We start from the raw sequence: 26169 nt of genomic DNA on the forward strand, positions 1-26169 counted from the left end.
TACTATGCAACAAATTTTATTTAGCCCAGTCAGTCCCAGCACAGCACAGAAGCTTACAGAGGGTAGAAAGTGCATTAATAAAAGCCAGTCTTTACCCAAAGGAAACAGAAAATATATTATTGATTCAAAATATTTAACACTCGAATGATAAACTGCAATAACTTATTCTGGGTTCTACTGATGAGAAAAAAAAAAAAAAGAAGAAGAAAAGAATGCTTTACGAAGAGGCCGGTCTTCAGCTGATAGCACAGGTCAGTAGAGGTCACTAAGGCCTGCAGTCTTTCTTGCTTTTTGCATTAGTGCCCTTAGCTGGAACTGTTTACGGGACAGGAGGCGGACGTGCTAGGAAGGAGGAAAATGTTAACATTTCAGAATGGTTTTTGATCCAGCCACGATGTCAGACAGCATCTATCAACCTTTGGAACAATTCCACATTACAAAAACTTAAAAACTCTACTATATTGCAGGTTCTGGCTTGGGATGCTTTGTTTGGCTTTGCATACTGAGGATCAAATCTGGAGCTTTGTACACATTGTACGCAACATTCCCTGAGGTGTATCCCCAGCCCCTACCTACATCTTGAGATACCAAGATGCCAGGAAAACATGCTGCATGCTTAATACAAGTTACCAAACTGTCCCTTTATTAAGAGAAAAGGAAGAGAAGGGCTGAGGAGAAATGGTACTAACTTTACCCCGGCTCAATGTTTCAAAAACAATTTACTTCTCCTGCCTCTGTATTCACTCTTTTCATATGCCTCGCCACCCAGCCAGAAGGCAGTGGTAGAGAGCCTTCTTTGTGATCTCTAGTGTACACTTGGCCATCCACATTGCTTACACTAGATCCAAAGCACATGGTTTAGCCACTTACTTGAGTGTCCTGCCCAGCCTGCACAAACGCTAAGGTATTACCAGGAGCAAGGTCAAACATACTGAGTATCTGGATGTTATTCCTAAAACCATCTTCTCCAGGAACAATAAGCAAAGCTTACTAAGAATGTACACTATTAGCAAGTCAGAGATAATCTGCATTAAAAAGGGTAGCCTACTTCTTTGTAGAATTATCTGATCTGGGAAAACTAATCTAAAATTATCCAACTCTAAGACCATTAAGGGACTAAAACCAAAACAAAATGGGGGTGGGCAATAACCTGAAATTTAGATGATGTGACTTTGACAGTGCAGCACAGACTCCAAAGCCCTGAAGGTGAAGGAAGGATGCCTACCTTCAGGAACACATCCAGGTCTATTACTCCCCGCCTCAAAGCTTCTCCAAGGTAAAAGATAGTGTCTTCAATAGCATTTTCCTCTGCATACAGATTTAGAATCTGTTTATAAAGTGGGGCTGTGGGAATGATAACTTCATCAATATCGTTATTTTCAGATTGATTTTCCATTTTCTCCAGAGCAGAACTTAATTCTTCATCCTTCTTTTTCAAAAGTTCTATGTTTTTATCAACTTCAGCCTGAAAACAGAACAGTCCATGCATAACTTTATACTGATTTGTACATGGTTATTTGCTATGACACATCTACAACGCGAACTCTGATGGTATTTGAAGCAGCTGACTAATGCTTCCAATAACTTATTGGTGCAATGTGTGAAGGAATGATGAAAATTCCCCAAAATGAACATAATTGTGAAAGTGATACATGGTACTGCCATCAGACATGGTCCAAAATAAAGTCTTTCCCCTCAGATAACCATGAAACAAGAAATTCCTTCCATCTATGTAAAGGATTTGATTCTCAGAGCTACAACACACACTGCAGATGGTGGCTCTGGCTCTGCATCATGTTGGCACCACATTCTTAAACTGAAATGGTTGCCTATTATGACGTATATTATACATACACAAGAGAAAGCCTGAAGAGGGAAGGGGCACAGGCTGGATTGATATGAGGCTCTCAGGCCGTCAAATGTCTCTGGATGATGAAACCAAGAAGCTGATGAGACACATTTTTATTAGAGAGAGAGAGAGAGAGAGAGAGAGAGAGAGAGAGAGAGAGAGAGGGAGAGAGAGAGAACGCACACACAATATTGGGTAAAGTATGTGCTCTTAACCACTGAACCATCTATCCAGGCCCCTGAAAGGTATTTCTAATACTGACTTAAATGTTTAGAAATACAATTCTCCTAAGTATGTAGTTCGAGGCCGGTATGTCTTTGCCATTCACAGTACTCGGTAATTCCTATTGTCTGTTAACTGGCAGTAATTTAACCTGGAGGAAGTACAGTATTCCAGATAGCACTTTCCAGTGGGAGACCAACGAGGCTGCACTTGAGACCTCAGGTGCTATAGTACTTCCTCTAACTGATGACCTTTTGCCTTAGCTCCTGAGAACTGAGATTATAGGTACATTCACCAATCTGCTTAGAGAGATATGTTCAGATATCTAAAGACATCTACCGTTCACTGAACTTTTACTTTGTACATCAAGGTACGCACAGAACCCTTTGCCTTGACTGTAATTCAACCCACAATATATGTCTTCAATGCATTACTTACTACTTCTTGATCTAAGCGGGTGACCATTTCTTCCAGTTTCTGGTGGCCCTTTTTCAGATCTTCCTCTGTTCGTTTCAAGGCATTAAGCTCTGCCTGGGCACCATCCATTTCCTCCTTCATCCGCCATCTCAGTTTGTCACTGACTGCTGAGATGAGAGATGCTCGAATAGTGTCCTCGCTGATTGTGCCGTCTCTGCTGGGACCTGCAGGAGATAATGCAGAAACTCTGGACATTAGGCTCAGGTAGGAGTCCGGCATTCAGAACCCTTGAACTTCCCCACAAATACTTCGCCAATTATAATCTGTGTCTTTTCGCTGTAAGCGGCTGTATGAGTTTGAAGAGTTGTGTAAATCCTTCTACAGAATGCTAGAACTGAGGTGGCCATGGAACTGCTAAGCTTCATTAACACCACTAAGCACTTGCCATTGAATCGTGACATCCCTAGTTCAACTTCTGGAACCCAAGTAAAAAGCCTGATGCAGTGGCCTTCATCCAACACTCTTGTCTTGAGATAGGAGGCAGCAACTGAACTGCATGGAAGTTCATAGGCTAGCAGCAGAAACGAGAGAGACCCTGCTTCAACAAGTGAAAATGAGAACCAACACACACACACACACACACACACACACACCCCCCCGGGGGGGGGGGGGGGGGGGGGGGGAGGGAAAGGGAGAGGGAGAGAGAGATAGAGAGACAGACAGAGAGACAGAGAAACAGACAGAGAGACAGAGACTTCACCATTCAAGATGGGAGGGAGACATTTTTTCAGCTGCTGTCAGTGACTTTCTGAATCTGATTTCAACAGCTCAGTTAATACCAAGTGACAAATGGGACCACATCAAATTAAAAAAGTTCTGCACAAGAGAGTAGACAGCCCACAGAACAGAAGGAAGTCTCTGCCAACTCTAGTTTATGTAGCATCTATAAAGTCTGTGGAAAGTGAATTCTAATGCAACTGTGAACACAGCTCTCCTGGTTAATCTACATTAGGTTAACTGAGGTTCGAAGACCTAACTGTGAGTGACAGCACTCCATGGATTAGGGTCCCAGGCTGAGTAACGAGCTGCTTGGCTGCAGATGCAATGTGACCCATATTCTTGCTACCTTGATTTCCTTGTCAAGATGGACACTACCTCCCAAACTATGAGGTACCTATACCTTAAGTTCACTATGTCAGTCACCTGATTCAGTTACTAGGAAAGTAACCAATACAATAGCACAGTTGATACGAGTGCTTGCCTGGCTGTACAAACCCCTGGGTGGATCCCTGCTATCTTATGAACTAGGAATGGTGGCAGACATCCTAACCACATTGCTCAAGTTTGGTTCCCAGCATCCAGCATTAAAAAAAGAATGAAATTATGTCACTTGCAGGAAACTGGACAGAACTGCAGTCCATGTCAAGTCAGACACAAACACAAGTGTTGTTTTCTCTCACATATAGAAACTAGACTATCGAGAAAGAGGAAGTGAGCCGGGTGGTGATGGCACATACGCCTTTAATTCCAGCACTTGGGAGGCAGAGGCAGGCAGATCTCTGTTCAGTTTGAGGCCAGCCTGATCTTCAGAGTGAGTTCCAGGACAGGCAGGACTACACAGAAAAACTTTGTCTTCGCCCTTCACCTGCCCTAAAAAGAGGGGGGTGGTCCTTGGGAAACAGAAGCAGGTAGGTCTCTGAGTTCAAGGCCAGCATGGTATCCCTGTATCAAAAACCAAAACAATCTGAAATAGAAAATCCCAGGGCTTTTGAAGTAGTAGAAATGATGGGGCAGGAGAGACAGCTCAGTGCTTTGAAAAACTCACTGCACTTATATGAGATCTGGGTTCAGTTCTCAGGACTGATGTGGCAATTCAGTCACCTGTGCCTCTAGCTCAAGGGCATCTGCCCCCTCATATGCATGAATGAAAATAATCTTAAAAATCTCAAACATTCTGAACTTTAGTCCAAAATTCAGTGAGCTGCTTTCTACTGAAACACAAAAAAAGAACTGCTCAGCTTTTAGTCAAATATCACACTAATTTTTAAGAGAAAAAAGTTAAGAGTTTTAACCCTTAACTCCTGGTCACACTAATTTTCTTAAGAGAAATCCTGTATTCTCCATATCTGCTATAACAAGCAAAACTGTTATATCAAGTCCCCACACAATGACAATTACGCAAGCAAGCAGAAGTAGATTTCAGAATTGTGGAGTATTATAATTCCAGATTAGCAAAGAAAAAGGTCAAACACTTTGTAAACATGGGCTTTTCCACCACTGCCCAATTCTCAAGGAACCTGAGACTAAATTATTTATGAGTAAATGGCTAGGACATAAGCTTGGGCTTGTTTCCCAACTGGCTCGTAACTTAATGCATTTACTCTATTCTGTGTATGCCACGTGGATGGTGACTCCTCAGTTTCATGCATCTGTCTCCTCAGAGATCACGGCGAATCTTCCCATGCCTGACTCTATTCCAGAGTTCCTCTCTCCCTACCAGAACTCCCACCTCAATTAACTCCTGCCTCAATTAACAGGCCATTGGCCTTTTATTGACAGGTGATGCTTCCGTACAGTACATAAAAGATTTTCTCTACAAAACTTTAATAATATTAATAACTGCTCAAAACATGTTAGATGGCATTCAATTACTAAATTTAACCCTTAGAAAATAAGACATAATTTTCCTAGTGTTAGGATACAGAAACGTCATCAAATAATGAGGCCAGTATCTTTATTTAAATCACCATAGTATACAATACCTAAAACAACATCACTTCACTCTCCAACAGTATTTACTGATCACTCCCATAAAGGAGCCGTTTCATATCAGTGAATCCATGATTAACCTATCCGGAAACAAAATAAACGGTAGCTTTTCCAATTTGTATTGTTTCATTTTTTAAATTTTATGAGTATAGGTGTTTTGCCTGCAGAGGTCAGAAGAGGGTGTTAAGATTTCCCAGAACTGGAGTTGCAGACATGTGAACCACCATGTGTGTGCTGAGAATCAAACCTGGGTCCTCTGGAAGAATAACCAGTTCTCTTAACCACTGTCTGGTTATCTCTGCTCTGACTTTTCTGAGTTTTAACCCTTAACTCCTGGTCCACAAAATTGGCCCTCAACCTTTTCTCAAAAAGTGGACTGCAAGTGAAGACATCCAAGCTGACCTCCAGCCTCCCTTCACATATCTGTATACACATATGAAAACATATACACAGAAACATACATACATACATGTTTAAAAAAAAAAGATAATACTTTTGGATTGGAACTGACAGCATGTAGAAATTGTTGGAAACAAAACCAAGGGTAGGAGAGGATACTAGTTACCGTACAGCAGCTATGGAGCCCGAGTTACCACAAACTATGTGCTCAAAAGTTCAAAAGTAGATCAAACCACAAGGATTACTTTACTTTACTTTTATTTATTTTTTGATAATAACAACATGAAAGGTCAGTTTCTGACATAGGAGCAAACCTTCCAAACAACGGCACACACAGAATCCTCACGTACGGTACTTGGCAGGGTGCTAATGAAGGTTCTTAGATGGGTTCAGGTTCGACAGTGTGACAGCTTTAGCTCGAAAAACCCCAACTTATGTGATCACAGTACAGCAAAGTGAAGAAAGCTACCAACAACACACCACAGGAGACTCCATTTACTCAACATCCTCAAATTTCAAAAATAGCTACTAGTTTAGCAGGAGGCTAAGGACTCAATAGCCCACCACCTACCAGTGTGCTGTTGTCAGATCCAGTCTGTGCAGGCAACCACAGAGCAGCTGCTGTGCGGTCATGACTCAAATTGGTGGGTCACAGGCAGTAACGTTTTTTAAAAACCATGGTAAGTATTAGCTGATGTGGTTACTCTTCAAATCTCAAGTCAAATTTAACTTTAAACGATTTATTTTCCATAAAAGCTCACTTTGAGGATAAATAGAAACGTTCTAAGCTATAAATTTCTTCAAAACTAATGTTCTAAAATAAATTACAAGACTTTTATGGGCAAATGATAAGCTAATAGGCCCAAGAACCTAATAACCTGAGTTCAATCCCTGGACCCAGTGGTAGAAGGAGAAACAGATTCCCCAAAGTCGTCTCTGACCACCACACTAGTGCTGAGAATATACATACACAAACAAATGTAACAAAATGTTTAAATATTACAAATGAGATCACAGGAATTTTACTATTATCTAAGAAATAAGGCAACTAACTGTTCTATTCCCATTTCTCTGATGCTGCCTGAGCCCAAATAGTGGGTTTTTAAAAAGATGTTATTATTATTATTTTATTTCATTTTGGTTTTTCAAGATAGGATTTCTCTGTGTAATAGCCCTCAATATCCTGGAACTCTATCTTGTAGAACTCACAGAGCTTTGCCTGCTTCTGCCTCCCGGGTGCTGGGATTAAAAATGTATACCACTATACCTGGCAAAAGATGTTATTTTTATGTGTATGAGTGTTTTGCCTGCATGTATATTTGTGTACTTCTTGTGTGCCTGGTACCTGAGGAGGCCAGAAGAGGGCATTAGATTCCCTGGAACTGGAGTTATAAACAGTTGTAAACCACTGTGTGGGGGCTGGGTATCAAATAAGGGACCTCTGGAAAAAGCAACCAGTATTTTTAAACTACTAAGCCATTTCTCCAGGCCCAGATTTAGTGTTTTGTTGTTGTTGTTATTGTTTTTTGTTTTAACTTACAGATTAAAGACTTCCAGCATTTTTTATTCAAATAATTTAAATTATACTGTATAGGGCCAAGTGTGTGGGCATATGCCTTTAATCTTAGCTTTGGGAAACAAAGAAAGGCAGATCTCAAAAATACAGGGCTAGTCTGGTCTACAAACTAGGTTCCAGGCCAGTCAGGTGAGTTACAGTGAGACCCGGTCTCAAAATTAACAAAACCTTTCTTACATAAAGGAAGCTACATTATAGAAATGACAAGTATATTTTAATGTATCAAAGCCATGCCATTAGATCCAACTGATGACAACAGAAGCAGACCCTGTCTGGAGAGCAAAGGCATAGACAAAAGATCCTGGTATCAGATCTTATGACAACCAGAAAACATAATAAACACCAGCCTCTCAATATCCTGTGAGTGCATTCATTCAAGTACTCAGCACATACTCACATGAGAGCTGCCACAGGGCAGCTGTTTGAGGAGGTAGTAGCACAGATTGGTAAGAGTGAGTGTCACAGTAATACAAAGAAAATAATCAACAAACAACTCTGTGACATAAAACTAGCAGGCAATAAGGTAACAGAAACAATGAGGGCAGGATCCAACAAGACCTTCTAAGCCTAAGACCTTTGTACTGAACTCTGAGGGAAACAAGGCTTTCAGTAGAGGAGCGGTACCATCAACTCATGTTTGAGTAAGAGCCTTCAGGCTGCTTAGTTAAAAACAAATGCAGGGGCTGATGGCTCTCATATAGTACTTTAGATGAGATAATGGCGACTTACACTGGCCATGGGTATGGTTACATTCTATGTATTTTGAAGATAAGAGAGTTCTAGAGGACTCAGGATGACTTGAGTTAACATATGAAATAGGTATCAAAGGAGATGGATAGACTGTAGAAAGACCTGAGTTTGTTTAACTTGGGTCAGGTTGAGTTTAAGATGTCTATCAAACCTCAAGCGGAGACACCAAGAAGGCAGCTGGATCAAAGACTGTCCAGGTCAGGAGAGAGGTGCAGACTAGACACACTCAGCAGCTGTGCGTAGAGACAGGGCATTTAAAGCTCTACCACGAGAGCGAGCAATCCAAGCGCCAAGAACCAGTCGGGCACTCCAAACTAAGAAAGGAGAAGGAATCGGCAGAGACCGAGCATAAGCACCTGAGATATAGGAGGAAAGGGACAAAGTGTGGTTCCCTGGAAACAGAGCCAAGCTGGCAGAGGCCCACTGTGTCAGATGCCACAGACAGACCAAGGAACAGACAGCAGTCACCAGCCACTGGATTTAAGGCCATAAAGGTCACTGTGACTCTGACAAAAGCAGTTTTAGAGGAACAGTATCTGGAAGACAAGAAGGGCCGAAGATGACATGGAAAGACCATAGTCTCAAGGAAGTTTGCCGTGAGGAGGAAATGGGGTAGTGCAACAGGGAAGTGCGGCTGACACTTTCAAAAGTTGTTTTAGGGCATGTTTTTGTGTGCTAATGACAGCAGTCCAGTGGCAAGAAAGCAAATGGCTGAAATGATAACTCAGTGTGAGTTAGAAGACATACTCCAGTAGAGAAACCCTTCTGGCAAAAGCAGAGGCAGCCTGAAAACAGAAGGCAGGTGGCAGTGACAAGACGGAGGTCCTCTGCGGGCCAACTGCACACGTCCTCCTGGGTCAGACAGCTCGAAAAAGCAACCACCGCTGGTGTGTGACACCATCTTACTGATCCTTTCATGCTAACTCTGGGTGAGCTCACCTGTCACCGTGCAGTCAGCCCACAAGGCCCTGGGATCTGCTAGTAGCAGCCAACCTTACTTTTGGGGCTATGCCTTTAGGACCACCCCGCAGCTCCCTACTTCTGTGAAGGTGACCCTCAGACCCTAGTGACTCAAAACATGTGAGATTCACCAGTAAGAATATGGCAAACAGGAAAGTGTTAGTGAGTTATCGGCCACATTTTTAGACTTCTAAATGGTAAATGAGAAGGCTCATTTTCAGAATGTTAAATCACATCAAGTTTTACAAGACATTGATCACTATAGCTTTCCAATATGGAAGAATATACTACAATTTTACATATAAAAATGAAATACATGTTTCACAACAGGAGACCATGACTTACATAGAAAAATACAAATGCTTATACTTACCAACAGTGGTCACAGGAGGCTGGGAAGGGTACTGTGAGCTTGTTGTGGCAGGGTACGGGCCAGCAGGTGGGTACGGACAGCCAGGGTAACCACTACAGAAAAGAAGACCAAATGTAAAGACGACCCAACACTACAGGGCTCTGTGTGAGAGTTAAGACTGACATATCATATTGTCAGATAATGAACATAAAGTTTTAGAGAAAAAGGTATTTATTCAAGGAACAGTGTATGGAAATTACAGTGGGTTTGAAAATAAACTGTCAAGGCCACGCATGGCAGTGTGTGTCTACAATCTGGTAAAGAGGCTGAAGCAAAAAGGGTGCTTTGAGTATGAGGCCAGAGGCTGGAGAGTTGGCTCAGTGGGTCAGGGTGCTTGCTGCTCTTGCAAAGGACCCAGGTTTGGTTCCCAGTACCACATGCTGGCTCATAGCCACCAGTAACTCTAGCTCCAGGGAATTTGACACCCTCTTCTGACCTCTGTGGATGCCAAGTATGCATGTGGTACACAGAGATTCATGTATGCAAAAAAACAAAACAAAACAAAACAAAACACAACCAACCAACCAAACAAACAAACAAAAAAACCCACTCACGCATGTTAAAAAAGAAAAAGAAAAAAGAGAGAAGGAAATAAGGAAGAAAAAAAAAAAAGCCAGGCTTGGTGGTGCACAACTTTGATCCCCACACTCAGGAGGCAGACATAAAAGATGTCTTTGATTTTGAGGCCAGCTACATAGGTCTACATAGAAAACCCTAGGACAGCCACAAGGATTGTCTAGAAAAACAGTATGAGGACAGTTTGGGCTACATAGCAAGACTCTATCTCAGTAAACTCAAAACAATCAAATCAACCTACAAAACAGAGCCAACAGGCAGCTCGCACCTATAATCCCAGCTGTGGTGAGCTCCAGACCAGCTCAACAGGCAGCTCGCACCTATAATCGCAGCTGTGGTGAGCTCCAGACCAGCTGGAGACACGGCTCAGCCGCTCTTGTAGAGAACTGAGGTTCAATCTCTAGCACCCACACAATGGTCCAGAACTCCAGTTTCAGAGATCCAATACTCATTTCTGAGCTCATAAGGAACCAGGCATGCAAGTGCTGCACAGACATGACACATGAGAAAAATACTCATACACATAAAGTAAAATAAATATATCTTAAAAAAACAAGTGTGAGCTCCTATATCAGAAAAAAGCAAAGCAGCAAATGGTCAAATGGTCTTGCTTGGCTCTAATTACATAAGGTTACCTTCAGAGAGGCAGAAATTGCTAGAATATTCCTAAGGACATCCTGGGTCTTATTGGTAACCTTAAACATTCACCCTGAAAGCAAATCTTTAAAAGAAAAAATTATTTCTTGATAGTTTGTGTCATTCATATATTCTAATAAGTAGTCCTAAATTTGCCTTCTAGAAAACACAGTTTCTTTTTAAAGACTGATTTGTATTTACTTTATTTATTTATTGAGACAGGGTCTTACTATGTAATCTTAGCTGGCCTGGAATTTATAAAGAACCACTTGCTTCTCCCTCTGGAGCGCTGACACCCAGCTATTATTTTTACTTTAAGTGTGTGTGTGTGTGTGTGTGTGTGTGTGTGTGTGTGTGTATGTATGTATGTATGTATGTATGTGGGTGCTGGTGGAGACAAAAGAGTGTTGGATCTCTTGTAGCTAGAATTCCTAATCTGGGTGCTAGGAGTCAAATTTAGGTCCCTTTGGAAAAACAGAAAGTGCTCTAACTAATGAGCCATTTCTCTAACCCTTATAGACTTGGGGGGGGGCGCCGAGACAGGGTTTCTCTGTGTATCCCTGGCTGTCCTGGAACTCACTCTGTAGACCAGGCTGGCCTTGAACTCAGAAATCCGCCTGCCTCTGCCTCCCAAGTGTTGGGATTAAAGGTGCACGCCACCAACGCCCGGCCCTTATAGACTTCTTAAAAAGAAAACAGCAAGTATTCAAGGCCCCAAACTAATCAAGATCACTGTTATTACCAAGCCTGCTCACAACCCCTCCTCTTGTAAATAAAACAAAGCTCAATTTCTCTAAAGCTATGCCTCCTTTGGAATTATGGGTACATACTGACCACAAAATCCCAATAAGCCAAATATGGTAAATAATAGTGTATCTACATATATGTGTGTGTCAATCACATCTATTTATATCTATCTATCTATCTATCTATCTATCTATCTATCTATCTATCTATTTATCTCTATTCTATCAAGGCTGAACTTGGACTGTGAGTGTATTCAGCCACACCTATCAAAAAAACAAAAACAAAAACAAAAAACCACCAACACACCAACCTCAATAAATTCCAACTAAATTTATTTAATTCCCCAGTTAGTATTATTTTGATTCCAAATGTAATTAGTAGATTTTTTTCATTACCTGGGGTTGGGAGGGTATCCAGATGGATATGCAGAGATTCCACTTGGCATGCCTGGCATGTAGGAGGCTAAAAATAATTTTTAACATTTGAAAGTCATATGCACAATCCTGAATATAAAGGCTGCAAAGCAATACAAACCACTATCAAACCACAGCAGAATTTCACATCAAGAATCCAATCTCAGGCTCAAAACGAAGCCAATATCTGGCCTACATTGTTTTTTAAAGAATAAGTAATTTGAATTCATTTAATTCCCAACTCATTAAATGTGAGGAACACTTATGCAAATCCCAGTAAGAAATGACTGGCAGACAGGGCAACCTGGTAAACTTAACAGCCCCAAGTTCACCTGTAATAGGAGAAGGTAATGCTGACCTCATTTGAAGATTGCTTCTTAGAGGGTAGCCGCCTCTGCATCTAAGAAATCTTGGGACATTAACACCAGACTGACTGAGTTGCACAGCTAGTTTTGTTGGCTTGTTTAGAACTTAAGACTACAAATCACGGTAAGAAATCCTATACAAAACTTACATTCACACTGTAGATTGACTTTAAAAAGCTTGAAAAATATTAGGGAAAAAAAGTTAAAAGCCATTAGTCTTCAAGAATGCCTCATTCATTTATAGAAGCCTGTAAGGTCGGTGGTGTCAAGGGCTAACTGTGGCCTGGATGGAAAAGGACTTGCCTTCAGAGTCAACTTATCTCATTAGATCCACGGTGAATCAACATTTAAGTCAACAAACAAATGTTTTATTGTCTTCTATATGACATGGACTAGGGATTTGGTGGGGATAGGGAAGAGATGAGATGAGATGAGATGAGATGAGATGAGATGAGATGAGATGAGAAGAGAAGAGAAGAGAAGAGAAGAGAAGAGAAGAGAAGAGAAGAGAAGAGAAGAGAAGAGAAGAGAAGAGAACAGGACAATAAGAACAGAAGGAATCCTTGGCCACATGTTGCTTAGAATCCAGTTGGGGTGATAAAGAGTCAAAGTGGCCATATTCTGTTCATTGTGCTGGCAGGGCAAGCAAAGAGTGCTATCTATGGGATTGCCCAGGAAAAGAGCTAATTTAAATCTAAGAGGCAGAGCAAGCCTCTTAAGGTTAAGGTGAAAGGTAGAGTGATCTAGTAGAGATATGACAGATAAAGATCAAAGATCAAGATCTTTCGAGAATGACCTTCTAGTAACAGAATACAGCAAGTGGGAGAAGCAGGCTGGGCTGCTGTCAACAATAGACTTGGAAGTCTTTACCAGCCTAACATATCAGGGTCCACAGCCTTCTTGGGATTTTTCAGTAGATGCTATAATACTGTTTCCTAAGCATAATGAAGGAAGAAATTCAGTATTTCATTAAAAAACAAAATAAAACTAAACTAAACAACAGCAAAAACTCCCCAAATCTTACAACTCCATTCCACACACATAGACAGTTTCCAAGCAGGAAGCATAATTGACATTTTTGAGTATCTCTTAAACAAAGTGAGTTTGCTGTTACGTATTAGCAACATACATGGTCAATATCACTGACTTCCATGCTGGTTTCTCCAATGTATAAAGCACCATCTCTGAGTTGTAATTTCCTCATAATCATAAGCAATTTTCCTTTTTTAAAAAATGTGCCACTTCAGAGTCTGGAGAGATGGCTCCATAGTTAAGAGGCAAAAAACATTGTGAGACAGACAGACAGACAGACAGACAGACAGACACACACACACTCAAAGTTTAAGGGGCTAGAGAAATGGCTCAGTGGTATAAGCATGTACTGCTTTTGCAGAGGACCTGAGTTCTACTTTAGCACCCATACTGGTCAGCTCACAGCTGACTACAACTGCAGTTACAAGGTATCTATCTGATGCCTCTGGCCTTCTCAGGCACCTGCATTCCTGTGCATATGCTCAAATAGACACGCTCATATAGCATTAAAATAAATTTTAAAAATCAGGTTTGGATATAATGTTGACTTTAATTTTATGTGTCTGAGTAGTCTTGCCTGCAACTACTTATGTGTTACACATACATGTCTGGTACCTGCAAGGTCAGAAGAGGGAACTGGATCTTCCAGAAATGGAATTATAGATTGTTGTAAGCTGCCATGTGAGTCCTCTGCAAAAGCAAAAGGTGCTCTTAACTGCTGAGCTGTCTTTCCAGTCCCATAATGCTGACTATTTAAAGACTTAATGTCTCACTGTGCTGCCCAGACAGACTCTGAACTCCTAGGCTCACACAATTCTTTTGGCTAAACCTCCAAAGTCTTTGGAATTACAGGCACACACCATTACACTTGTTTTTAATAATGTCTTGTAACATGACTCATTACTTAAAAATTACCCTGAAAGAGTTAAGAAATGTTCTGAGCAATGATTTTTCAACTATTAAATATTCAAATAGGTATCCAAGATTCTTAGCTATTACTTAGTATGTGTATAGGAGGAATCCAGACCCTTGTTCACAGTCATACCTGATGATAATGATGGTTATTATCTAAACGTCTAAAAAGTTATTACACTTGGAGCGGATGGAAAGTACAATGGTCTCTTAGTGATTTACTTAAACTAGCTCTTCCGTGCTTGATGAGACAGTGAGTACAGAACCGGACTGCAACAATGACTAGTGTGAGCTTTCTGGAAAACTACACTTTCAAAGGCAATGTGAGACTGAAGGAAGCAGAGAAAGACTCCCTCTGTCCTACGTGGTAAATAAGTTATCTCAACAAATAAACGAGGCGCTCAGTCTAGGAACTATTTGCCACATTAAACTCAAAACACTCACTACCATCCTTAATACAGGAAACAAGAGTTCTAACAAGCTTATGCTGGGTAGGAGGCTGGAGGTGCGGGGTGAGTGAGCCACTTCTTTTACATTCTCATTCTACTCAAGAATCAAGATAGTCTTCATGAAAAATAGATTAAAAACAAGAGAATGACTTTAGACAGAAGGAAATAAATCTCACATAACTGGCCTTCAAAGAGAAGTTTGTCAGAATGACAACTTAAAACACAACAAAAACAGTACAAAACAAAAACATCAAAACAAAACAAAAACGTCAAAACAAGTAAGTACAACCAACTTCCAGTTATACATGATGATTCTGAAGCATCAGCGAGAATCATTCAGATAAACAGAAGAGGACGGAGCTACCCCAGGGGTGGACCAGTGCTCTCACCCTTCTGACAAGGTAGTCACAAATTGGCTGTACCATTGAGAAGCAGCCAAGAGCTAGATGTTCAATTGTGTATACCCAGAATAGCTCAAGGGAATGAGCTAGCTGACTGTAATTAACTCTCTACAACACGGACCCTGGAATCACAGAGAGAGCTCAGACTACCTTTTAAAATTACATCTGCTTGCCAGGCGGTCAAATAAGGCTTTCCCACGGCATGCACAATTTAAAACTTCTAGCTCTACTTGGCATCTTCTCTTCCACTCTGGAACCCAGAACGACCACACTTTGATTTTCTACCCACAGATGGAAGCCCAAGCGACAGTCTTTGGTAGGAATCTGTACATGCAGATGTGGGGCCTCAGAATACTTCCCAAAACTCCACTAACTTGACAAGCTAAAAAGCAAAGTGAGTTATTTTAGAGTTTTGCAAGGCGTTGTTTTCTTTCTGCCAATTTACAAGTCAGTGTAAGATCTGAGTGTAAGATCAAGCTTAGATCTCAGGGTACTTACTATTTGGTGGCCCCGTTGCTGTGTATGGTGGGTAGGATGCAGAAACAGTAGGCCGGGAGAACACTGGAGGCTCCTCTCCAAAGATCACAATCATGATCTGAATAAGCTCCAGCAACTCTGACCGAGGCTAAAAAGGGGGGAAAACCCATGAAAACATGTCACATACAATTAGTTTGCAGCAAAACACAAGTGTTTGGCATCATTGTTGTTAGTTTTCAACTTTCTGACATCTTCTTTCCTCTCTCAGCTTCTTATTATATATATGCATAAGCACATATGCCAGTGTGTGCAGAGGTCAGAAACAACTCCGGAATCCGTTTTCTCTTTCCATCCTTACTTGAGTTCCAGGAACCAAACTCACGCCACCAGGCTTGTGTGGCCTCTACCCTTACCTATGAAGCCATGTGGCTGGCCCAGCTATTTTCCTGAACACACCAACTTTCATATGGGACCATGGGTTGGTTACATGAAATCATGGAAACAGGTCTGAATCATCTTTACCTATATATAGCTCTCTTTTGGTGTAGCGATACTTTACATACTGAGCAACACTTGTGAAGAAGTACAGAGCAGGCCCAAGCTTCCCAGTAACAGGAACTAGTGAACACTAAAAGGGACTGGGCCTGCTCAAAGCCAGGCCCTTACAAGTTCATTCTATCTCTCAGTTCTCTCTCTCAAAATAAACGTGATGCTTAATTCTGGTTGTCAATTTGATTGGATCAACTAAGAAGGAAGACCCTCCCTGAGCGGGCAAACCCTTCCCATCTCAGCCCAGACACAAAGGTCAGAGGGCAGAGCTCTGTTGTTCTGTCCTGACCATCATCCACTTGCTTGGGAGTGCATCTATGCATCTAGCTCTTTGCCGGCACTGCTGCTGTTACCTCCTCTGAGCACTGGACACCAGCCTTTTCTGGCTTTCTTATGTGGACCGATGACTACTGGCCCTCTCTTCCAGGCATTTAACACGGGGTGGGACTGCTGAGGTCCCATTTTCCAGGACTGAGAAGCTACTGAGTTCTCAGCCTCTCCACTGTACAGACCATCACTGTTTACTCAACCCAACACATATATCAATCTAATAAGCCTCTTTCTGGGGCTGGAGAGGTGGCTCAGCAGTTAAGAGCACAGGCTACTTTTTGCAGAGGACCTGGGTTCAGTTCCCAGGACCTACATGGTGGCTAACAACTACCTGCAACACTAGTTGCAGGGGATCTGATGCCATCTTCTGGCTTCCACAGACACGCGGCATATATGTAGTGCGTATACACATTTAGGTAAAACATTCATACACACAAAAATATAAAAATAAATCTTTAAAAACAAAACAAAACCTTCCTTTGTAACATATCCATTGTACTGATTCTGTTCCTCTAGAGGACACCAATACAATATAGGCTTCTGGCTGTTTGTGGTATAAACACTGTTCTGCCAGTTACACTATCAGAGGCAGATATACAAGTTCCCAACTGTTACCCTTGATGGCAATGTTTTGAAGAATAAGATTTGAGTTCCCAAATATATCCCATCAATATACTCGTTTTAAAAAGTAAGAGTCTACCTCTGAACCTTGTCTAAGTTTATATTCAAGTAAATAAAATGGTGAATGAGCACTATGGATTCTTTTACAGAACCCTTCAGCTGGATAGTATTACAGCTCATGTCTGTCATCTTAGTACTTGGGAAGCTGAGGGAGAATTGATCACTACAAGTTTGAGGCCAGCACAATTTGAGGTAGACACCTAAACAAACAAACAAAATCACCAAAAACCAAGTGAAGGAATAAATGAGAGTCTCAGTTCAGTGACTAGTCCACTGTCTGAACTTACTTACCTTGGAATCTTCCTTGAGTGTAAACTGAAGAGAGAAGCTAGTGAGCAGAACATACATGCAATCACCTCATAGAACCATATAATACTTACGTGTTTCCAGTCATGTAGATAAGGTAGGTAGATTTTCCCATTTGCATCCACATGCTTTCCTGTTTTAATAGTCATTGAACTAGTAGGCTTAACAAAACAGATAGGGGGGTTATATGGGTATGTGTCCAGCAGCCACAGGCATATTGGAATATTATATATATTACCTGAGAGAGAAGAAGAAACCTCAATTACTCTACTTCTGTTATTTTTCACGAGTGTCACACATAAGGCAGAGACCTGTAACACACACTACCATGACTGCCACGAGGGCTATTTTTAATTCAAGATGCTTCTTGGAGCTCTGGTATGTAAGCCACACCAGAAAGTGAAAGTGATGACTGCTTGCTGTGGCCAACATTCTTTTGGTTTGTTTTAGCAAAAGCATGTTTCAGCTAAAGAAATCAGATACTAATGACTTCTGATTTCTTTTTCCTCAGCCCCCAAACACATCTACAATGCGTAACTCTAATACATAAAGCCTTAGGTTTATTACCAACATTGAGAATTCCCTATTTTTTAAAAAACAAGAATCCCTCACAGTAATTTGGATCCACATTCTATGAATCACAAAGAATGGTTGTGGGAAGAGGGGCTCGCTTCAGATGAAGTCACTATTTATGCCCACTTCCACAGCCTGCATCCTGCAGCAGAGCACATCCCCAAACACACAACAGTGGAGTCAGTAAGTAAGCTTCAGTTCAACACAGATGCTCTTGGTTAACTGTTTTTCCTCCAGGACAACATCAGGCACAAATGACTGATGAGTGTCATGATCTCTGTGGTCTTCCCATGTGCCCTTGTTCTCCTCCTTTATCTCAACAGTAATCTCAAGAGCAATCACAGAACTGTAGTGCAATGTCCCCGACAGGTCCATGTTCTAAAGCAGTGGTTCCCAACCTGTGGACTGTGACTCCTTTGGAGGTCACATATCAGATATCTTGCTTTTCAGATATTTATATTACAATTCAAAACAGTAGCAAAATTAGTTATGAAGTTGGGTAATGTTATGGTTGGGGATCATCACAACACAAGGAATTGCATTAAAGGGTTGCAGCTTTAGGAATTGAGAACTACTGCTCTAAATACTCGTTCCAAGCTGATGGTGATATTCTGGGGCCTGCTACAGGACTAGGTCACTAGGTAAGAACCTTTGAAGGTTGTCCTGGCCCCTGATCCCAACCCCTCTCTCTGGCGACATGTTCTAGCTAGCCACAAGGAATAAACATAATCATGGCAAAGCAGAATAGGCTTAAGAAACTGAGCACTTGCTTATCACTGAGTACAGCAGAGTTGACTGGTTAACAAAGACTAGTCATCCAAATCAACATCATTACCAATATGATAAATATCAGGTGTCCTTTACTATCTGTTTAGTGCACACCAGGCTAATAGCAAGCCTTTAAATGAGTCACTTCCATGAACTGTCGGTACCTAACCTAGGCATTATTAATTCAGATCGCAGAGCAGAGAGTCCAACCTAATTCTGTCCCCAAGGCACCACCTCACCACAGCACAGTACAGCTTTCCATGGTTGGAAACGTATGGATCACTATGAGGGAGGCTGAACTAGCAGACACATAAGATCCAAAACAGTGCCATGATTCCAGGAAACATTAAGCTCCTGTGAACTGTGAGGCACTTGCATACTGCTATATCTTGACAGAGAAATGAAAAACAACAACTGTGAGGTGCTGCTGCCAAATAAAGTCAAATTAGAACTGAATTAATATCTGTTGTCAAGAAGGCCAACAGAAAGTACACTGTACTTTTAACTCCTTGGTAGCATGTTCTTGTCTGCAGATACATATACCATGAACACACAAATATGTTGTTTACCTCGATAACGCACAGGGATTGTACCAGTGAGGTTCACCAGCTCCCTGGAACTGCCATCATTAAAAACTGAAAGGGAAAAAGACAAAGACTTAATCACAAGGATTTCTGTTCACACCACCATGTTAAGTTACTCTTTCATAAACAGCAGGTAATTATGGAATGAGGCTAACTTAGTGTTCAGTATCAAAGACGCCTTCAATGACTCAGTTTAAAAGCTTTGAGTTACCTATAAAAATGATCTGAGTGATGCATTTCCAAATACGAGCTTTTAGTCTGCAAGTAGCATGGTTTTAAGCCCAATTAAAAGTCACCGTGAGCCTTTTATCTCAGCACTGGGAGGCTGAGACAGGCAGATCTCTAAGTTTGAGGCCAGCCTGGTCTACACAGTGAGTTCCAGGATAGCTAGGTTTACAAAGAGAAACACTGTCTAAAAAAACACCTAAGTAGGGGGCTGGAGAGATGGCTTAGTGGTTAAGAGCACTGACTGCTCTTACAGAGGTCCTGAGTTCAAATCCCAGCAACCACATGGTGGCTCACAACCATCCGTAATGAGATTGGATGCCCTCTTCTGGTGTGTCTGAAGACAGCTACAGTGTACTCATCAATAAAATAAATAAATAAATATTAAAAAAAAAAAAACACCTAAGTAAATACAATTAAAATCACTCTGGATTTGAGAAAAAATAAATTATATAAAAAAAAAATCACTCTGGCCGGGCGGTGGTGGTGCACGCCTTTAATCTCAGCACTTGGGAGGCAGAGGCAGGCGGATTTCTGAGTTCGAGAGTTCTTGGCTAGCCTGGTCTACAGAGTGAGTTCCAGGATAGCCAGGGCCACAGAGAAACCCTGTCTCAAAAAAACCAAAAAAAAAAAACCACTCTGAAGCTTCTGGCAATGTACATCTGAGATGGATGCCAATGATTAAGCAAAAAATATATTCCTAATAAAGTTGTTTTTAACAAATTTAAGAATAAATATATCAGCAAATGAGAAAAATCTCCATCAAACCATGAGTATAGTTCATTGGAACACTTCGGGCTCGATCCCTAGTGCCACTAAAAAGGAGGAAGAAGTCACTGCCAAATGACGCCATACTAAAAGCTAACCTCCCATCATTTCACTTAGAAACTCCCATTGACTGCAGCCTGGGATGTGGCCAAGCTGGTGGTGGAGTGCTCACCTAGATGCTTGAAGCCTTGGATAAGCTGAGCATGGTAGCACATATCTTTAGCCCTAGCACTTACAACGTAAAAACAGGGGAATTGGAAGTTCAAGTCCATCCTCCTCTACATACAGATCCTCACTGTCATTCTCAATCCCAAGGTGGTATCAAACCACAGTACTGAAAATAGAAATGTCTCTACAGGTAAATACAGACATTTTCTTTCAACATGTATTGTTTTTACTTTATGTGTGCTTTGCTTGCATGTATATAAGTGGACCATGTATGCATGCACTCATGGAGGGTAGAAGAGGGCGTCAGATCCCCTGGAACCTCTGTGTGTGCTCTTAACTGCTGAGCCATCTTTCTGGCTACAGATGTTATTTCTTAAGTTATAATTTTGTCTCAGTATAAAGACAAATTGGCCCCTAAAACTAAAGACCATTATTAAAAAATACTCTCCAGATTAGTCTTGTGATGTGTTCCTGAGCATAGAGATACTATGGGGGGGAGGGGTGGAGCTGAGTATCAGTAGCTAAGAACCTAGGCAAGGCAACATGACATTGCTCTCAGCTAAAAAAATTCTGCTGCAGTGAAACTTATTTTAAAAATCTGTCTTAGCTGGGCAGTGGTGGCACATGTCTTTAATTCCAGCACTTGGGAGGCAGAGGCAGATGCATTCCTGTGAGTTCCAGGCCAGCCTAGTCTACAGATCGAGTTCCAGGACACCAAGGACTACAGAGAGACATTGTTTTAAAAAACCAACCAATCAAACAAACAAAAATATAAACCCCAAAACAAATATACCCCCCGAAACAAACCCCAAACTCTTTTATAGAGATGATAGGGGAGGAAGACAGATACAAAAAGAGACAGTCAGAGACAAGCTGACAGACTGATTGACTGACTATATTTATTGTCCAAGATGGCCTAGACCTCTAGGGTTCAAGTAATCCTCCTATGTTGGCTTCTTGAGTAGCTGGGATCACAGGTTCATGATTCCAGGATATGGGTTTAATTTTGTTCACTCTGTAACTGTTAAAATGTAAGCACAGAATTTTACCCCCCCTCCCCACCCCGTCCCCTGCTCTTAGCAATCTTCTTCACAACACTTAAGTGGCCTGGCAAGATGGATCGCTGGGTAAGGGCACTTGCTGTAGAGCCTGATGACCTGAGTTCAGTCTCTATAACTGACATGATGAAAGGAGAACAGATTCCTGTAGGTTGTTCTCTGACCTGCATATGCCTGCTGGAGCATGCGTTCTTGCATTCTCTCCCTTCCTCCCTCCTACCCCACCCCCCCGGGTATTTTGGAAAGGCTTTGAAAAATGACAAACTAAATTATCTTTAAAAGTCTTTCCTATGGGCTGGACGTACAGCATGCATGAGACTTTGGGACTGATGCCCCAGTACAGAAGAACAAATATCCCCAAGCCTAACTTTGTGTACTACTGTATCAAAGTGGTGCTTCTGAAGACTTGGAAGCACTCAACAGATCAGTTTTTTTTTTCTCCAGACTTATACTCTCCTGTTTCCTGACACCTCTGTTAAGTGGAAACTCAATCTTTCAATTGGAAACCCAACAAACTGAAAAGGAAATTACGAAAAGTGTAGTCAATACATACACAAAAGGAAAAAACTAAATCAATAGTGACAGATCTTTTTGTTAAATAAACTTACCATATGAATCCAATACAGGTTTGAGATCTTTGTACATAGCAATGACATTGACAGTTTGACGGACCGTTAGATCTCTGTATTTGTACTGAAAAGCAAAAACCACAAAGTTTAATTAGAACCAATGTGCACCATTTTACTGCTGGATTTCCTTCCTTTTTCCTTTCCCCTTTCCTTTCCTGTTCATCTGCTTAAGACAGTGTTTCTCTGTGTGTATCCCTGGCTGTCCTCAAACTCATAGAGATCCACCATGCCTGCCTCCCAAGTGCTGGGATTAAGTGTGAACTACCACCAACAGGCTGTATTTTCTTTTCTTTTTTTTTTAAATTTCATTAAGTTTTAATTAAGTTAAATGTAAGTTACATGTGCTCAGAGCAGCCACAGCAGGGTCTCAGTACAAACTCACAGCTTAGGGCAGACAACTTAAAGGAACTCTGGAACAGCAATGCAGGCTGACACCAGCTCATAAGGATTACTCCCCCAGGTTCCATACAGGTGAACAGTAAGACACCACTGCTCTTTTCACTTGGGACTGGCACCCTCATTTTGGATAACGGCATCTGTACCCATATTCTATGCTCTTGCCCTTCAGAGATAAGAGCATGGAGGCCCCGAGGGTGGCCAAGGAGTGAGCCTGCTCTAAGACACAGTTCTGCTAGTCTTGGTCATTCTTCTTTCCCTTTTTGCTCAAATGTGCTGTTAAAAGAACAAATGCTTCAGAAACATGCTTCAACACTGTGTGAGACCCAAACTGCAGGGGAGGGCTAGAGGGGCGGGCTGGAGGGGAGGGCTGAGCATCCCCAGCCACCAGGCACAGGTGTGTCATGCAGACAAAGGAGGAGGAGCTACAGAGCGGCTTTATTTCTTCAAGTTGGGAGGGCTCAAGGAAATAGCACTGGGACACGATGGGGCTTCCAGTGGGAGCTGGGCTTTCAGCAGACCAGCTGAAACCAACTTTGTTTTGTTTTTTCCCCAGATGATTCCAAAACAACACTAGAAGGTTCCAGAACCTTTTCAGCGGAAGCTGATTCTTTCAACTTTGACTAGGTATGGGTCAGACTCTTTTTGTTAGATCATTTTTTTTTTTTCCTGGCAATTTCTTGATCATTTGCTTTTTTCCTGCTGTCTTGTAAGGCTCTGGAGCTCAGAGTTGGGCAGAGCAGATATCTTCATGTGACACAGCTGTGACACAGCTAGGCAGAGGGGACCATTCACTTCAGCCAGATCCACTTGTCCCCCACTTCGGCATTGTACCCAGGGGCGTACATGCGGCCTGGCAGCTTTCTGAAGCTGTTGTAGATCCGGCTGCCCTGATGAGCTCCAATAGTGATTTCTGGGAGGTAGACCGGGATGGTTATGTAATTTAGCACGTCTGTCTTATCCTGAATCAGCATCCGCAGGTTGTGAAAGGTCCGATCATCCTGTTTAAGCCAAGGCCCTTTGTTGTAGTTAAGGTATTCAATGTCTTCTACCACCTTGGTCGAGTCTTCAGCTTCCCAGGAACTGTACACCAACACCTCGCACATCTCACTCATTTGGGGGAGGAAGGTTTTCTTGTAGGCATTCTCGATGTCCTGGAGATAGGCAGAGGTGGCCTTCATTTCATGTGGATCTCTTTCTTCTGGATCCTGCTCTGTATCTCTGGCACAGCCACATCAATACAGATGACTGCGTGTGGTGGCAGGTACTCTGGCAGAGTGAGCCGCTTCACTTCATTATAGTGGTCCACACACTGCTTTCGGATGAAGCCCTGGTTGTACATTGCCTCCAAGAAGACAAAGTCACTGTAGATGGAGCGCTCCAAGACCACACCTTGTCCTGTGCTCAACAGGTGCTCCAGGGCATCTGAGTACTGCAGGAGGCGGTTGGCATACAACCAGGACTGCAGGCGGTAGCTGTTGCCATCGTTGCTTTTGGGATCGTCATAAAATTTCTCTAAACTACAGCTGCCACTAAATTCTATGTCGAGGGGCTTTCCGTCACCTGTGGTGCTGCTTGCGTACTGTATCCCTGCTTCTGGAAAGTGCTTCATGCCTAGTTGCTCTGCGCTCTCCCTTGCGATCTTGTTTTTCCAGAGCATATGTTCCCATCTACTGTGATCACGCGGCTGTACTCATGAAGCTTTTTGGTTGTCTTATCACCAAGAATGGAGGCCAAAAGCCCATACCTCAGCTTGCAGTGCACACTGGTATGAATTCGTCCCCCAAATCTCTGCTGCTGCTCCACATCACATCACCCCAGAGTCTACAAGACAAAGCAGCTTCGCCAATCACTGAATGGATGAGCATGCAGGCCCAGGCTCCAGGGCTCCAGCATCTCAGTTCCCCGAGTGCAGCCGGGAAAATGAGTGCCGCTGCACCCGGAGCTATGAATGGAGGCCTCAGGAGCTCATGGGTCTGACCGCCAATGCCGGAGTGGATCCAAGCGAGGAGAGCCACCCGCCGCCCACTCACCACTCGCTGGGCTCCTGCCTCGCCCCCGAGGCCGCGCGTGGGCGCCGACCCAGGCTGTATTTTCTTAAAATGTTATTTTCTTTTATTGCAGTCTTGAATCTTCTACTCATCATTAACATCAAGGCCTAAGGGGAACTTGGATGTGCCTTTCTTAACCTAAGTGAACCCTTACTGAAGCTGTCCATGGATAATTTAGTGCTTTTCTTCAAGTAAAAAGGCCCTATCAAAACAGCTCAGTGGTTAAGAGCACTAGCTGTTCTTCCAGAGGGCCTAGGATGGCTTCGCAGCACCTGCATGGGTATAACTCTTTAACAGCTACAGCTCAAGTCCCAGGGGAGCCAATACCCTCTTCTGGCTTCTGCAGGTACCAGGCAAATATAAGGTAGGTACATGTATATTCATGCAGGCATTAAGAAAAAAAAGTTTCCATCCAAAAATTGTTTTTAATGGGGTTTCCTCTTATTGCCTAATCTGGCATCAAAACTAATCTTCTGCCTCAAGCCTGGAGAACCTGGGGAATTACAGGCTATTTAAACACTGTGCTGTATCTTCTCTCTTTTAACACTGATTTAGGCACATCTGGTATGAGCTAACTGATCATAATACACTGATGCCCTATCATGCAAAGCTCTTAATTGGCTTGTCTTAAAAAGCAAAAAACCAGTTAGCTGCTGGAGGTATGACCCAGAGGTAGAGCACGCACTTTGCTCGCCCACAGTCCTACATTCAATTCCTTTAGTACAAGGGAAACAAAACCTAAATAAAAGGCAATCAGCTATCCCAACAGATTCTAATAACAAGGCAGAAAACAAAGCATCAGTATGGCACAGTTCTTTATTGCTAAGTTATGTCAATCATATGGATAGCCCGTTTTAACCTAGTATTTAGCTGTAATGACAGCCATGAGGCCAGGTCTCTATTTTAACCTTCATTGAAAACCTGTTCATCTGACCTATCAAAGGCTCCATAATCAGTAATTGGCTGATCACTTCATTCTCTTGGTATATTTTAATACACATGATCCTTTGAATTAGTTTTGGGATCTAAAAGTTATGATATTCAAGATATTTATGTTCTTCCTCCTTCTCTCTAGCAAGTTCATTGCAGAGATGACCATGCTTCTTCACTGGGAAGAAACCCCTATGGTGTCAACAATCACTGTTTAATGTCTAGAACGATCTTATTCCAGCCTACTACAGTTGTGGATATTGTACTGTGGAGACAGTGAGATGTGATCAAATCTAGATATGTTTGAATGGCAAGCTTGCAGGATTTTCTGTGATGGGAAAAGGCCTTAAGCTTCTAGACTTTTTGCCTCAGCAACAGAAAAGGTACACACATATTTTATACCTACTTCCTCATCAAAACTGCTTATCAAAGGCATCAATGCCTGCTGTATGACGTGGCATATTGTCTTCATTTTATTTATAAGTGGTATTTGACCAAATTGATTTCTTCCTCTTAAAATGTGTCCATGGATTGCTAAGATGACTCATCAGGTAAAGGCCTGAAAATCTGAATTCAATTCCCAAGATTCACACGGTAAAAAGAATGACCTCCTGTAAGTTATGCTCTATATGCTCACTGTTGCGTGAGCAGACGTGCGACATTCATGCGTGCACACACACAAATGGATGTACATTAGTAAAAAAACTAAAAAACAAACTCCGCATTTTCTGAAGTATCAAAGTTTGACTTCCTTCTCGTCTTTTCTGTCCGTTCTCTTCTACAATCAATTA

General features: G+C 42.0%; 1 protein-coding gene and 1 pseudogene across 2 annotated transcripts in view; both read right to left on the reverse strand.

Annotated features, from left to right (window-relative positions):
- The window catches only part of Tsg101 (tumor susceptibility 101), a 30896-nt gene continuing 4727 nt past the window's right edge, over window positions 1–26169 (reverse strand). Inside the window, exons 2-10 of one of the 2 annotated variants that reach the window (XM_028788973.1) lie at window positions 21981–22065; window positions 19139–19204; window positions 17303–17389; window positions 15384–15510; window positions 11709–11775; window positions 9316–9407; window positions 2510–2712; window positions 1226–1465; window positions 1–342 (exon numbers count right to left, since the gene is read on the reverse strand). In XM_028788973.1, coding sequence (XP_028644806.1) covers window positions 253–342; window positions 1226–1465; window positions 2510–2712; window positions 9316–9407; window positions 11709–11775; window positions 15384–15510; window positions 17303–17377 — 894 coding nt within the window. In that variant the 5' untranslated portion in view covers window positions 17378–17389; window positions 19139–19204; window positions 21981–22065 and the 3' untranslated portion in view covers window positions 1–252. Of the gene's footprint in view, window positions 343–1225; window positions 1466–2509; window positions 2713–9315; window positions 9408–11708; window positions 11776–15383; window positions 15511–17302; window positions 17467–19138; window positions 19205–21980; window positions 22066–26169 lie in introns of both variants that reach the window. The other variant, XM_028788972.1, reaches the window with a different exon arrangement.
- On the reverse strand, window positions 23148–25814 carry LOC114640103 (annotated as a pseudogene).

This window comes from Grammomys surdaster, unplaced genomic scaffold, assembly GCF_004785775.1.
Source record: "Grammomys surdaster isolate TR1022 unplaced genomic scaffold, NIH_TR_1.0 125769, whole genome shotgun sequence".
NCBI classification, from domain to species: domain Eukaryota; kingdom Metazoa; phylum Chordata; class Mammalia; order Rodentia; family Muridae; genus Grammomys; species Grammomys surdaster.